At 38.9% G+C, this 15,849-nt stretch overlaps 2 protein-coding genes across 3 annotated transcripts; both read right to left on the minus strand.

The window, feature by feature from the left end:
• Window positions 1-172: 172 nt before the first annotated feature.
• Window positions 173-4,567, minus strand: AT1G20950 (Phosphofructokinase family protein). The gene is made up of 19 exons (NM_101948.3): window positions 4,181-4,567; window positions 3,722-3,894; window positions 3,509-3,621; window positions 3,341-3,415; window positions 3,133-3,246; window positions 2,979-3,046; window positions 2,814-2,897; window positions 2,618-2,671; window positions 2,349-2,429; window positions 2,160-2,253; window positions 1,993-2,066; window positions 1,794-1,904; window positions 1,658-1,702; window positions 1,509-1,565; window positions 1,283-1,387; window positions 1,078-1,194; window positions 870-979; window positions 619-784; window positions 173-514 (listed from the first exon to the last, which is right to left on the minus strand). Exons 1-19 carry the CDS (start codon window positions 4,268-4,270, stop codon window positions 401-403), a joined length of 1,845 nt encoding a protein of 614 aa, NP_173519.1. The 5' UTR covers window positions 4,271-4,567; the 3' UTR covers window positions 173-400.
• emb1507 (U5 small nuclear ribonucleoprotein helicase) lies at window positions 4,533-13,205 on the minus strand. Of its 2 annotated transcripts, NM_001198121.1 has the most exons (6): window positions 13,020-13,184; window positions 9,909-12,864; window positions 8,813-9,202; window positions 5,513-8,710; window positions 4,891-4,985; window positions 4,682-4,799 (listed from the first exon to the last, which is right to left on the minus strand). In NM_001198121.1, the coding sequence occupies exons 2-4, from the start codon at window positions 12,846-12,848 to the stop codon at window positions 5,525-5,527; spliced, it is 6,516 nt and encodes a 2,171-aa protein (NP_001185050.1). In that variant the 5' UTR covers window positions 12,849-12,864; window positions 13,020-13,184; the 3' UTR covers window positions 4,682-4,799; window positions 4,891-4,985; window positions 5,513-5,524. The 2 variants fall into 2 exon arrangements, with proteins under 2 accessions (NP_173520.1, NP_001185050.1); NM_101949.5 differs by having other exon boundaries at window positions 4,533-4,985; window positions 13,020-13,205.
• Between the last annotated feature and the right edge of the window lie 2,644 nt (window positions 13,206-15,849).

The following is a 15,849-nucleotide window of genomic DNA, read 5'->3' on the forward strand; positions in this document are numbered from 1 at the left end:
TCATTGGTTGTTAAAGTTAGTTTGCAAGATACACTGTATTTCTAGTATTTTGGTGTAGTTAAGATTAAAAATGTAACTCTTAAAATTTTAATGATTCTTTTTGTAAACAAAATCGTGTTCAAGCGATGCTATTGCTATATGCATCATGCATGCATGCCTAATTGTCATATTTAAAAAAAGTTTGTAATAATAGTGAAACTGAAAAATAAAAGTTGGACAAGGATTGATATGGTGAAATAGCGCCTCTATAATCCAAACCTTTTCAATTTTTATGTCTTTCCAAACTCAATAACTTAAAAAATACAACAAAAGTTACATCTCAAAAGAAAGAAAACAAAAAGAAGAGAACAAACACGACGTGTGTGATTCATAAGAGCTTTGTCCTTAAGTTTTAAGCAAATCATTGACCACCATTTGAAGAAATAGTAGTAAGAACATCAGTCACCGAAGCCATCACACTCAGTGCTGCCTTCAATACGTCTTGAGAACATCCTGGTTTCACTATCGTCCTCACCTGACCAAACCCCAAAAATGTTAATAAATATGAAAGTGGCGAAGAACATTATTCGATACTTGACGAAATTAGCAGAGAAAAACACAAAAACAAAAAGTTTTTACTTGGTCAAGATATTCCTGCAGCTTCTTGATACGTCCCATGTAATCTTGATCTTCAACACAGAGACTCACTGCTTTAGCATCCGCACCAGGACCATCGTACTGTAGCGGTCCTGGGTTTCTGTACAGATCTTCCATCAAGAATTTTTGTGCATTCTGTCTCAAGAGGCTGCAAGAAAACCATTCACATTCAAACAATTGATAAATAAGGCCAAACGTGAGTGTGTTCATGTTTTCTGTAATAGCTGACTTACTCGTATGCTTTGCCTTTCAAATCCACCATAGCTGGATGAATTGCAGGTCTACCAATTGAAGTTAAAGTATAACTAGCATCCTGGGACCAATGCTTCACCGTCATCATCGCCTAAAAGGTAATACCAGAGATAAAAGAATGGGGAATTAGTATAGAAATACACTGTATTAACCGCCGTCTTTTAGATAGAAAATACGACAAAACTCAACTGTAATAGGTGTAGCACCACATTTCCACTTGTTCACAGGACTTTTTAGGTTGGTCACTGTTGCCATGTAACCATTCAGACCAGCTGCAAGGATGTGGTAACATATATGTCCAAGAACCTGCATGATTCTCCCATTCAATAGTGTTAATATTCATCTAAATTATGAAGTTGCATTGGTACTGTGGCACAGACTGTTAGTGACTTACGTAGGCGTAATCACAATCGAATTTCGATGGAAGAGATCCACGAGCTTGGTAACCAAAAAAGTGACATATGGCATTGAATTTCTTCCCCTTGTATGTGCCTTCTTTCTGTCAAATTCAAAGATTTCATTACATTAGCAATAGTATTTTTTGATGCCAAATAATGACTCCATTATTTAGATAACAGTATTGGGAAAAGATAGAAACCAATGATAAAATTGGAGCATACCAAGCGCTTGTTCATTTCAGTCTCCACGAGATACGCAAGAAGTTTCTCTGTCTCAATCTAGAGTAGAAAGCAAAAAGAGCATTTAGGATTCCAACTTTTTTTTTATAACATAGTAGGTCCAAAATATTCTGTTTGTTCTTCATAATTACCTGGGATAGCTGAGCAGAATCATCAGACTCAGGATGGAGAAGTAGCTGTAGCAAGAAAGGCGACCATCTTATATGTATTAATACACCTTTGCTTTGAACGAAAACAAAGATAATTCTAATTTCAAAGAATTTGAACCTGTTTCTTAATGAATGGAGGAAGAAATTCAAACAAAGCAGATGACCAAGGTGAGAGCTGAGTAGAAATCTTATCAGCAGATACACCCTGCCTCAGCAGCCCGTGAATTTCCTACATCAAACAAATGTCAGCTTATACGTGATTTATACTAAGAAGTACATCTCAGTATTGAAGAAAGAAACAAGTATCAAATCATTACCTTTAACAGAGCGTAGACTTCAGGAATACTGACTATAAGCCCTTCAGGAATGAGGATGACTCCATGATTCTTGTCTGGTTCAAACAAATGAAATAGTACCAGATTTAGTAAACACAGTAAAATACATGATTGCATAATCTAATCATAGATGGTTTTCATTACGAGACCTTCTACTGCTCTTGCTTGAACAGCATCACAGATCTGTTTAGCAATGTCAAAAATTGTGAGCTTAGATGCTGCAACCTCCTCGCCCAGTATCACCTGAGACAATCGGATGACACGATAATGAGAGTCTAGAGCATGAACATGCCAACAGAATCAATAGTCTATGTTTCGAAACTGAAACAGTTACGAACCATGTTTGGATGAGACTGGAGTGTACACTCAAGGGCAACATGAGAGTGCTTACGACCCATGAGGCGGATGAAATAATAATACTGCAAATAAAAAAGAAAGTAGAACTTGATATCAGAATCATAAAGAATATAACTTTGTAGTAGCTTTCTGCTTTCACATCCTTCATCGAAATATTTCGTCTTATCAGAATATGAAGTTAATAAACTGCAGTTAAGAATGCCCTAGCAATCTCTTGCAACATGAAAGTTCAGGAAGAAATAGCTTTTACCTTCTCTGCAGAAAGGGCATCAGTGCAGGCATTGCTAATGAGTTGTGAGTTCACCTGTATGCCGCAAAATATCATTAGCAAACAATAACATATAGTTTCTGCAAAGACTTACGAGGGACAACGGCATCATGTTGCTGCAATAGCTACAAAAGATAACTAAGACAAAGTAACCAGATGGTTAAAGTTTACATTTTACCTTGCATATGGTGTCAAAACCCACGTTTGCCTCCACAAACTGATTTTTGAGATCTCCATTTGTAGTAACTGGAACACCAACCACCTGTAATTTCATAGGAGCTTAATTACCGTAGCATTTTTATAAAGGAATTTAAAATGAAACTGTAGAAAAAGAAATTAGGACCTTAGTTGAGCATTTTGCAGCAGCAAAAAATTCAGCGAGATGAGCTGCATCTGTGTTTGATATTACGCCTTCAAAAACCACAATATATATTCTTGGTTTAGTAAAAATTAAAGACAAAAATTTGCCAATGAATATAAGTAAAAACGCTAGGTACCTCCAATGATAACAAGGCCATCTAACTTCAAATCTGTGCAAGCTTTGAGTGCAGCGTTAACCTGCTCAGTTGTTTTGATCTGATCCTTAGTTCTTCCGAGCAAATCATAACCACCTTACAACATACATTTCAACACCAATATATCAGAACTTGAAGCAATGAACGGGAGATTCTGCATTTGACGACAATGCCTTGATCAAACAAGTACCTTGGTTTTTGTAAGTCTGAAGTATATCATCTGTAATCTCTAGAGTCTTTTGTGCAAATAGACCCTCGGAACCACCTATTATCAGTCAACAACAAATTTTACTTAAGTCTAACAAAAAATCTCTAAACTGGCAAATGATGCAGTTGTATAAAAAATAATAGAACTTACCCAAAAATCCTAGCAAAGTGCTTTTTGCGTTGTGCACCTTGAGAGCCTCGAAAAGACCCCAGATCACATTATGTCCACCTGGAGCTTGCCTTCCACAAAACACAATTCCAACTCTACAGTAGAAAAAGAACTAACTTAAGCTGAATAGAACTTAAATCAAACACAAACGCCAATCCAGAAACATATAGATAGAGAGCAAACAGATTCACACACCTAACTGAAGGAAGCTCGGTAATGATGTGCGCATCAGGAACTTGAGCAGTTTCCCTGAGGAAGTGAGCCAAAGGCTGGCCTAAGGTATGCGGGAAAGCACGAGCCATGGTATGTGAATCAGCAGCTTCAGCCACAGTGGTTCCATCACCAAGCTCCACGCGGACAGTAGTCCCCTGAAACGAATTTCAAGCAGAATAAGAAAATGACAAAGTTCAACTGATTAAAGCTGAAGAGACTGCCAATGAAACTTAGGAATCGAAATAAAACAGATCCGAGAACAATACAATCTAGAAATCAGATCTGCTTAAGGAGCAAAGTTCATCGAATTAAGATAAACAAAAACTTGGAATAGTTGCAGAAATCCAAGAATGATAATATTGAATAAGAAACTAAGTACTCAAATAAATCCAATGATAGGAACAATGGAAGGAAGTAGATCTATGAAGTAGAAGAAGGGACCTGGAGACAAGGAGGAAGCTCAGGTTTGTACTGAGATCGAAGTTGCTGAAGAGGGGAGAGTTCTCTGGGGATTCCGAAATCTGAATCCATGGCGTTAGGTTTTATGTAGAAGAAGAAGAAGAAGAAGAAGTGGTTGGTGTGGTGTGAGACTTCGAGTGTGACTTTTTTTGGTTCTTGTTAATAAACTTCAAAATATATAGTGAGGAGGGAGAAGAAGAAAGAGGAGGAGGAGGAATATACTACCAACCAAACACCTCCGTTTCTTTCTTTTTGGTGTATCGTTATATGACTTTTTTATGAACACAACAGACTGTTTTGACTACATATTGTTTGGACAAATATTTTGGTTGTGATTTTGCAAGTTTCTATTGATCACGTTTACTTGGTTATAATGCAAGTTTGAATGAATTTTTTTTGTTTGGTTTTTACTTGCAATAGTACATTTTAGTTTTAAGGAAAAACTATCGGTGACTCAATAAGCCAGTATCACACAACTCAGATGTTACAAAATGAACACTGCTGCATTTAAAATTCTTTCAAGTAATCTCAGCTTTCAAAGTCACAAACTCAAATTGTAGTTTTGACATTGGCTCCTCTGTCGAGTTTGGTCCAAACAAAACTAGAAACAAGCCATACATAGGATTAAAAATCGATGCACGACATAAAAAGAGTAATTGGAATAGTAAAAGACCAGAAAAAAACGATTACACCTTAATATATATTCTCAGAGAGCTAAGATTGCAGAGACCCAAACGGTACGGAGGCTTTTTGGAAGACAAGTCACACTCTCCAGAATCAGCATAGCCTGCAAAGAAGAGAAATTATGTGTCATTTTCTGGATTTCAAAATACAAAATCTATTATCAGCTATTTTAAAGGAACATCATGTGAGATTTTTATGAGACATGATTCAAGAAAGCAGTTTTCATATAGCAGTGATGCACACATATCAAATCACCATCCAAAGCACACATCAAATCACCATCCAATTATACAGATTTCTAACAATTTGCTGATCAACATTGTTCACTAACTTATCAATCAATCATTTCACAATACTAGGTATATATATACCATGAGCATACCTGTATTCTAATACCTAGATAAGTAAATCAATGCTCAAGAGTAAAACCTAATACATAGCTCATGCAAAAAGAAAACAGACGAAACAGAAAAATAGCAGATTGATGAACAAATTACTCAAACAATAGATGAAAGCGAGTTGGTCAATGCACATAGCAGAATCTAGTAAAGCCAAGTTCGTAACACAAAAACTACAACCATGTACAGAATCTAAATCCGAAAACTATGACCAGAAAACTGTGGAACTAACCTGAATAACAAATCATTCTTCCATGCGATCTCCAGCGCCGGATCCTTTGACATCAACAGAGAACGAGTACTCTTGGTCACACCCCAAGTAAGAGTCACACATGAAGTATAGTGTGTATGACTTCTCTCCTGGTTCACTCGGTGCTGTGAAATCCAGCTTCACCTTCACTTTCCGTTGCAATGAGACACGCTTGATTGCCAGCAACTGGTTTGTCTTGGTGTCGCCCACGACCAGCCACCATCCTTCTTCTTTGGTCTTGGGATACCTCAGTGAATCCACAGGTCCCACTTCTGTCCTCCCCTCCATGTCTCTCTCAAGCATCACTTGCAATGTAACCTCTTTCCCTGGGTTCACCTCTTCACTGCCCACAATCTCGTAAGTAAGGTCGATGTTTGGGAAGCGGTTGCAGAATCTGGCAATGTCTAGAAGCTGAGCGTCTGACATCTTGAGAAGCTCTTGGCGTTCTTCATCCTCCATCTCCACAAGATCGAATACGGTTTCAATGTTTTTCCCTGGATTCTCCTGGCACCTCTTGGCCAAGTCTTTTGTGAAGTGAGGGAGCTGCAGAAGCATGGAGTCCCGCTCCCACATGCCTTGAGTCACCATCTGGCTTACTTCCATAGCTAGCAGAGCAAGATTCAGCCAGCCATTGCTTGATATCACATCGACCATCGCTTGAAGAAGTCTGGTTGCAGATAGAAGGACATCACGCTGATCCATTGCCAAGTTCCCGCCAATGTTTTGCCTTGAGAAATGCGCCTGAAGAAGCGCGTTTGCCTTCACATGAGGGTCTGTGCATTTTGGGTTTTCAAAAGAGAACCTCTGGTGATTGATTAATCTTCGAACGGTGTCCTCTTCGCCAGGCCGTATAGGAATCATGTCATACTCTGAAGCCGATGTTAAGATTTCAAGAAGTCCCTTCATCTTGGTTTTAGAAGACAACAGTGAACTGAAGCGCTCAATGGTGGTATAACTGATGTAATAATAGGATGCAATCATACCAAGGTTGAGAGGAGAGAGTTCCATCTCATCCTCTACCTCAATGCATTTACTGGCTTCAAGATCAGACAAGGTGTTCTCAACCAGCTCTGATAGGTGATCAGACAAATGCCTGTGGCTAACACCTTGGAGATTGTAGTAGTTAGGGTTCTGGGGAAGCCTCCTGTACATGAAAGTCCATGTAAGATAATCCACGGCATCTTGCTTGTTCTCTATAACCCCAGCAACCACTTCTGCGTTGAAATTATCATGCAAGAAATGCTGGAGCTGACTTTCCACAGGGAAGGCTTCGTACAAAAACTTCTTGTAATACTCCTTCCGCGGTGCATGACAAAAGATCACACACTTCCCGGCATTGTCAAGAAGTGGTCGGCTAGCACGCCCCATCATCTGAAGCAGATCAGGGACTGGATAATCAGAATGTGAATTTTCCCTCCCATCGTAATACTGCGTTCCCATTACGACCACCAAATGCGCAGTTAATGGAGTGCCCCAACACAATGAACTGCTCATCACACAAACCTGAATCCGTCCAGCTTCAAAGAGCTGTGTCACAATCTCCTGATCCAGACTGCTTAAACCCTCATGCAAGTATCCAATACCATGACACAGTGTCTCCTTCAGTGTTTCCTCGCGGATTTGTTCAACAAAAGGGTCCAGTTCTTCCAGCTTCCCTAACAAGAAATCAGGACTCTGCGGGTTATCCATGTGAGAATAAGCCATCAGATCCACAGCAGTCAAGCGGACATGTTTACGGGTTGGGACGAAAACAATAGCCGGCTTCTTGTTCTTGGCGTGCTGAACTATGGCGGTGTAGGTTGGTTTGGTCATCGCCTGCATCCTGGCTTCAAAACTGGATATATCCACTCCCTGAATGTGGATCTCCAGTGGAACAGGACGGACTCCGGGAGGGAAGTTGAAAAGGCCGTGGGAACTGGCCCCAATCCACTCCCCAAGATCTTTTGCATTTGCAAGCGAAGTGGATAGCGCAACAATCCTGATCTTATTAATGACCTGACTTGAAATATATCTCATTCTGGAAACGATTACCTCCAACACTGGACCATGTTGACCTCCAATTAGATGGAGTTCGTCGACGATGAAAAGACTAACTTGTTGAACATATTTTCTCTGTTTCCACCTGCGGGAAAGAGCATCCCATTTCTCAGGAGTACTTATGATTATCTGGCCTTTCTCAAGCAGCTTAAGATCCAATGCTGTCTCCCCAGTTAGCTCAACAACCCGTAAACCAAGACCCTTCCCAAACTTCCCCTCCCAGATACGAAACTGCTCCTTGGCAATAGCCTCAAGTGGTGCAATATAAACAACACGCATTGTAGCATCAGGTCCTTCATGATGATTCCTCAAAATAGCGAACTCCGCACAAATAGTTTTCCCACTTCCCGTTGGAGCAGCAACCAACACATTGTCGTTAGTGTTATACAAAACAGTAAAGACCTGAGTCTGCACTGGATTGAAATGCTTGAAATCCTGATAGAGTATCTCATAATTCGGATTCCTTAGCGCCGTCACTGGGAGAGGTTGCAAGTCCAGTAACTCTGTCGGAGGTGGATACTTCTCTGGAAGAATAAGATGCCTGAAAGATACAGGCAACACAGTCTCCGAGCCAAGCCACTTGTCTGAAACCACTCGAACAAAATACTGAGGTGGCAACGGTTCAAAAATTGGCACAGTGAAGTGCAAAGTGTGATCCTCATCAATATACTGCTTCTTCAAAAGAAAATACTCGTGATGAAGGATCTTTTCACCATCATTGTCTTCCACAATTATCCAAAACGGCTCAACATATTTATGAATTTTCTCGTCCCACAGGAAATCAGGTGTAACTGTAAGCTCCACATTCAGAACAGTGCGAGTAATAGGCTGAACATGTGCAGAAAGAGTCACTTTTGGGAACTGGTGAATGAACTTGTGAAGCGGCTTGCCCATCTTAGGACTGCGAATAAGCTCTCCTAGCTCCTGTGCGGATAGATCATAGTACCTCTCCCACACCAAATCCTTCTTCTCCAACTGCATCAAAATATCATTGGAGAGTCCATGAAACTGACGCAGGGGTGTCTGAACACTCCACATCCTCTTCCCTACCATTTTAGACAAGTTCAGAGCCTTCTCTGCCAATTGAGCCCATCCCCGCTTCAATACAATTTCATAAAGAGCTCGCACAAGACGTCCAGCACTCTAAAAATGATAGAAAGGAACGAAATATAAGTATCAGAAAATAGATACAGCTAATTTATCAATGTAACTAGAAGGGACGAGAGAAGAAAGTGTAGAACAAACCTGCGTAATGTAAACCATGTCAGATGTCAAAGAAAGACCCTCAAGCTTTAGCTGTGAAATATATGCCTGCAGCAATACATTTATTTTGGCACTGGGCTCCTCCAAAGTTTCCTTGATCGGAATTGGGACACGATCCAAAAGTTTCGCCAGTTCCATCTTCTCATCTTGCCGAACAGTCACATACTTGAACTCGTCACTCAGGGAGAACAGACGATAAAGATCTATATCACCCATTGTTGGCTTCAAATGCTCATTGTATGTAGCTATGGTCCCATGGGTTATGTAATAGTAGCTTGCTATGCGTCCCAAATCTGTAACTTGGAAGTATCCACTTTTCCTGTCATACTTAACCAAGTTGTTTTTGTCCAAGATAGTAGCAGCCGAATGTATCTGCAAAAACAAGGATTCAAGCAAATATTAGACACAGCTCGCCATTAAAGGATCAATGATATATGAAACTTTAGAACAATGATATTACATAACCGAATGCAAACTCATTGTTCGGAAATCTCAAAAAGATATATGAAATACTAATCTGTCATCAACTTGAAGAAGACAAGGCAAACACCAAACAGTTCATCATTGATTGCATGTAATAGACAGTGAGAAAGCTACTGACACTAGGAACATTATTTATGGGAAATGATATCAAATAAATAAACGTCATTTTCAGAGAAATAAAATTAAATAATCAGGTACATACTCCCCATTCAAAATACTCAAAAAGAAATTTCTGTTACTAGATTAGTAATCAACATGATGATGCACAAGTGATCCCAACAGTACATGATGATGCACAAGTGATCCCAACAGTTAATCACGGAGGCAAAGCTACTGATGCTAGGCATAATATTTAGGGGCAATGATACTATATGAAAGAGCGTTACAAACTCTTCACTAAGAATATTAACACAAATAAAAGTAACTTTCAGAGCAGTGATAAAAAATACGCACAATTAATCACAGGCTGCATAATAGTAGGCTGTATGAAAGCTTCAGATACTAGGCATAGTATTTATGGGCATTTAACTATAGAAAAATAATGTGACAGTAGATAGCAAAAGCCAAAATTTATGCAGATGAACAAATTCCGTACCAGGTCAGCTCTTCTCTCCTCCAAAACTACGTCTTTTGCAAGGGCATCAGGCGCTAAGCCATACAACGTTGGATTACGAACCATACGGATATACAAATACGTGTAACCAAGCCAATGGCAAGCCTCTCTAGCATTCTGAACGGTTCCAAGCACAATTTCAGCATTAAGCTGATCAGCAAGTTTGGAAATAAACTGGCTTTCAATAGGTAGTTGCTCATTCATCAAAGAAAGATAATATTGCAGCTCGCTGTAGCCAGTTATAATTATACCCTCCCCATGTTGATCATACTGAGGTCTTCCAGCACGACCAAGCATCTGCATAACATCTAGAGGACTCAGCTCCATCCACGCCCCTTTTTCAGGATTATACACCTGGGTTCCTTTTATAATTACGGTATGTGCAGGCAGATTCACACCCCATGCGAGAGTTGCTGTGGAAACCAAGACTTGCACATGCCCCTGAGAAAAAAGAGTCTCAACAATCTCACGATCACCCCTTGATAACCCAGCATGATGAATTGCAAAACCGTAAGGCAGAATATCTTTTAGGTCACTATTCTTAACAATGTCTTCATGACTATGGAGAACGTCACGAGTTACACTATCTTCCTTCAAGAATCTGCTGAGGGTATCGTTCGCCATTGCAGTGTCCCTTATTGCTCTAGCAGTTTTTGATGTTTCCTTCCTTGAATGAACAAAAATAAGGACCTGGTGCTTTCCAGCACCAGCCAATACTTTCTGATAACAAAGATCATTCATCAACTGGAACCTCTGCAACGGTTTCTTCACACTGATTCCAATATACTGCTGATGGAGAGGCACGGGTCTGTAGCTGCGGTCAAATTTAAACAAACCTTTCTTAAGATCAACCCGCAAAAATAAGGCCACGTCTTCATAATTTGGCAATGTAGCAGATAAACCAACCAGACGAATATTCTCTTTCGTGGTTTCAATTTGCCTAAGAGTCCTAGCAACAATGCTTTCAAGCACAGGCCCTCGATTGTCATGAAGGAGATGAATTTCATCAATTATAAGAAGTCTCACAAGCTGAGTATAAGTTCGGTCTCCAGACTTCCTAGTGATGATATCCCATTTCTCTGGTGTTGTAACAATTATCTGAGTCTCTTCAATTTCTCTTCCGGTTAGGGACTGATCCCCACTGAGTTCTCTCACAATAACTCCATAATCCTTCAGACGATTAGACAAATTACCTACAACTTCAGCAACAAGGGCTTTCATGGGTGCAACATAGACAATTTTGTAATCTCCATGGTTATAAGTTCCATCTGTGTTCCTATTCATTTCAAGTTGCTGCAGTATGGTGAGCATAGCAACATTGGTTTTCCCAGCACCAGTTGGAGCACAAAGAAGAATATTCTCTGCCTTGAAAAGCGCAGTGTCATACACTTTGCTCTGAACCCTGTTCAACTGTTGCATTCCCTTAAAAGCCGGTTGCGCCCAATCAGGCATTTCCGTAATCTTCACTAGCTTCTCATTCCTATCAACCTTTTTAGAAACCCAAGGCACATGAACTTCATCATATCCCTTGCCATGACTTCTGTAAGAGCCAGGGGGGAGGTCACACTTCTTATTCGCCATCAGAAGACCACCTTGGTCAAAAGCCAAGCTCTCCAGGTCCAGCATCTGACGCTGACCCTTCACCCACCCACTCTCTGAATCTCTATCAGCAACATCTCTCCTGCCTCTGCCTCCATCTCCACCAGTTTCGTCCTTCAAACGCCGGGCTTCCTCGTTAATACTTTTTTGCAGGTTCTCCTCCCTCTCTTTCGCTGTTGCTCTTGTTGCATGCAACTGCTCCACAATTGCTGTCAACTCTGGGCCTAACCCCCTCATCTCCTCCTCGATTCTATTCCTCTCTTCCTGGTCTTCTGCCCTAGCCAAACGAGTGCACCACACAACTTTAAGACGGTTACGCAGCAGAAACTTGACAAGGCTAAATTTTTCGTACTGAAGGTGCATAAGCAGCTTGTCCTCAACAACCCTATCATCCCCTTCAGCGAGTATCTTTAGTAGCTCTTCTGCGAGTACCTGGCATTGTTGTGGATCAATCTGCTGTTCATACGCTTGAGAGATCTTTCTCTGGAGCCAATATGCATCAATGTCTTGAACATTAAGATTTGTGCCCTCATTGGCATCTCCTGCATCCTCATCATTTATCCCTGCATCAACCTGCATGCCTCCAGTTCTGGTAGGCTCATCATCCTCCTCATCATCATCCTCTTCAACCATATCAGGATCGCTTTCCTCATCATCTTCTTCATTCTCCTCAAATTCAACAGCCACGCCCAAATCATCATCAAGCCCTTCATCATCATTAGCTCTACCACCACCAGAATCACCACCCTCTTGGAAGTCCGTGATTAACTTTCCAATGGAAACAAGCTGATCAAACTCATGGTTTTCAATCTTGTTCAGCAACTTCTCAATCTCCATCTTTTTCTCAGGGTTTCTAAATGCGTCATTCTTGAGAACAGCCAAAATCTCATCCGCTGCACCACTAACAATACTCGGAGGTTGCCCACCCAACTGCTTCTGGATAAGACCAAGCATGGCTTCATAAGCAGCCCTCGTCTCCTTAGTCTTCGGCTGATAAACCGCATCATCAGTATCAGTCAGCACACTCTCTTCCCTTAGACGCCGCCTCTTACTCTGCCTAATATTTACCATATCATCTACAACATCACGTTCCTTCTTCTTAGACTTTTTCAGCTTATCCTCCAACTCCTGAGGCCTTCCCTTAGCAACACGGTCACCAAAAGACCTCGGATCGATTTTCCCCCACAGAGTTTCCGGTTCTCCTGTAGGCTCATGAGTATCCCGAGGTCTATTATCAGTAGTTAACACCAGACTAGAATTGGCTCTGTACTCATACTGCTTGAACCTGGCATGTGCTTCCGCACCGCCTCCCAAGTTCGCCATCTACCAATCCGAAAACCTAGAAACCAAATCAAACAGGAACAAAAAAAAATACACAATGTTAACCTCAAATCGAAGAAACGAACCAAAAGTGAAACGAAGAAGCTCCCAGAGATGATAAACCCTAATAAAACCACACCCAAATCGAGGAAACGGAGATTAAAAAAAACTTACAGAAACAGCTACGAAAATCTCTTCTTAGCTTCACTCTCTGCAACGAATCAATCCAGTAGAAGAAACCCTAGTAGGAGACTCAGATCTCTCCCTTCTCACGTCCTCTATCTCCTAATAATCGACCTAAATGACTAAAGGAGACACTCCTTCGTTTATTCGACTGCGAATTCTTTCTATAAGCTAGCGATACCGCCTTAAGGTGGAAAACTTTAACGATGCCGTTTTGAAACTATGGATCCAATAACGAAACCGACTCTGTACATGGATTGGGCTGGGCCTGTACATACTTCCTAAGCCCAACGTAATAAGACAATGGTCTCATGCTTTCTTTTGCGTTTGTTAATTTGAGAATGAATGCAAGTGTTTTTGTTTATTATAAGAATTAAAATTGTCAAAATATTAATACCTCAACATTAATAATCGCTGACAAATATAATGTGTGTGTAATAATGAACAAGGAATGGGAAAAACTTTAAATGGTGACAATGACATGGAGGCTGATTACTTTGAATGCAATCTTAGATTAGTAAAAGATGGCACATGTATATGAGACGAAGGTTCATGTGTTATCATGTGAAAACTGGGCAGTCCATAAAAATATCCAAAAAATTTATATATATGTCTTTGTTTATTTTTGTCAAATCTCTAAAGAGATCTATTGATCTTAGTGATAATATAGTTTTCAAACATGCAACACGTATAATTTATAGTTTTGTATTAAAAAGAGTTCTCATGTTATATATCGATATAACAAGAATCAACTACCATAACAACATGACAAAGTACAAGAAAAACTCACTCCATCATTAAAACTCTTGTTTGGAAAGAAAAAAACTCAACCGGTGACTAAATTTTTACTTTCTTTTACTCTTTAAGGAAATACAGAGAATGGTGACAAACAAACAAAACAGTAATTTAATACAGAAAATTGACTAATCACGCATCAGTCATCACATAAGTAGGCGTGTGAAATATTGAGACGTGGAAAATCAAAATGTCCCAAAAAGGCCATGTGTGGAAATCCACGTAACAAGAGCATCATATTCAATTATGTATTTTTGTTTAATATTCTAAAACAAAACTGTTTTTTTAAGAGTTTACCAAGATTAATTAATATCTAAAATTATGCTAAACCACTTCAATTTTTTTTGTTTTAAAGCGATGTTATTTTTGTTACTGCACATATACAACAAAACAAATTACGTATATATAAACAACTAAGAACTCTCGTCCGCCTAAATTCGGTTTAAACATCCATGTAAGCACCTATTGCGGATTAGAGGGAGCATCGATCATGTGACATAGTGTGGCTCCATTATCTTTAAAGTTTTGCCGGAGTTAATTATTTATGACAAAATTGGTGTACTTTATTCCAAGATTTAATAATATTTTTTATTATTTATTTGTTTTACTTAATAATACTTTTTATTCAAAAGTGTAAACACAAAGTAACAATGCCTATGCTGTTTTTTTTCCTATCAATTATTTAACCGCTGCATTTGATTAGTATATATGGAAGGAATATTTAACTACCGATTATCACTTACGGTTGTTAATGACAAATTTTTACAAGTAACAATTGATTTGAAAAAGGTCATTCAGAAAATCATCGCTAGTCTGCCACAAAATTCAAATGTGTTACAATGTATCATAGTTAACTACAAAATCCTTTATTATAACAATAATGGGTTGACCACTATAAATCCTTTATCTTGTTTTATACATTTCGGAGGCTAATTGACATTTTGGTCTGAATATATCCATGCATAATTAAAATTTCGAGTAATATTGTCTCAATATTCCTTCCATATATACTATGAATAAACTATTAGAGATTTTAACAAACCCTAGAAAGTCCAAAATACGTTTTTTGTGAAACATACGAAGAAAATAGATAACATATATGAATAATATGCGTAGAAATATTGACGAAAGTGACGAAATGTAACAGTTTTCGTATCATGTATACGTGAATTTCCATGTCAGGAACCGCTACTAGAATTGATAAGGTCAAAAGATGAAGCTCATCGTGACATTCCACCAACCGAAAGTACTCTCACCGCTTCACGCATGACCCAAATATATACAAAAGTAGAAAAAAAAAAGCACAAAAACAACGTGTAGAGGCGATAATCATAAAATTGAGTTCTTATACCTATACATTTGAAAAGCTTGATATAAAGAAAAATATGTATCATAGACGGATATATATAGCTCGTGTTGCGGCATATATTGTCAGTTAGTTCATGCCTATTGATTGATTTATTTGTGTAGCTGTCTCTTTGACGAATTAACTCAAGTTGGTATATTGTTAATTAGTTTTACCAGCTACTCACTTTATTGTCGATCTAGTGCTTACCAAACTAATGGCAACTACAAATTAAAGTCGTCTCCGTATATTAACGTATTTTTCAATTCTATTTACGCGTATAATATATCTTCGTCAACTATTGTGGAGTAGATCTAAATAAACAAACAGCGGAAAACTAAATAAATGTCATAATATGTAGGCAAGAAAACAAAAGAGCCATTAGATAATGTGTGTCTTGTATTGTATTTATTGAATCTTACCACCGAAACCGACATATCATTAGAGTTTTAGTAAGCACGTCATTTTCAGTTAGTAGGTTGGAAAAGAAAAATTCTCATCTTCAATATGAAAATATAGGATGAGTATCTTTTTATGAACGTTAATCGCTTAGTTGTGGTTAAGTTATTTAAAGTAAATTTTAATCAAGTTAGGCAGTAAAAAATAAATAATGAAGAATAACTATCTTCTTTACAATATGCAATTTAAATTTCTATAGGGAAATTATTTTTCGGTTATAGT

The sequence above is a fragment of the Arabidopsis thaliana genome, assembly GCF_000001735.4.
Source record: "Arabidopsis thaliana chromosome 1 sequence".
Taxonomy (NCBI): Eukaryota; Viridiplantae; Streptophyta; class Magnoliopsida; order Brassicales; family Brassicaceae; genus Arabidopsis; species Arabidopsis thaliana.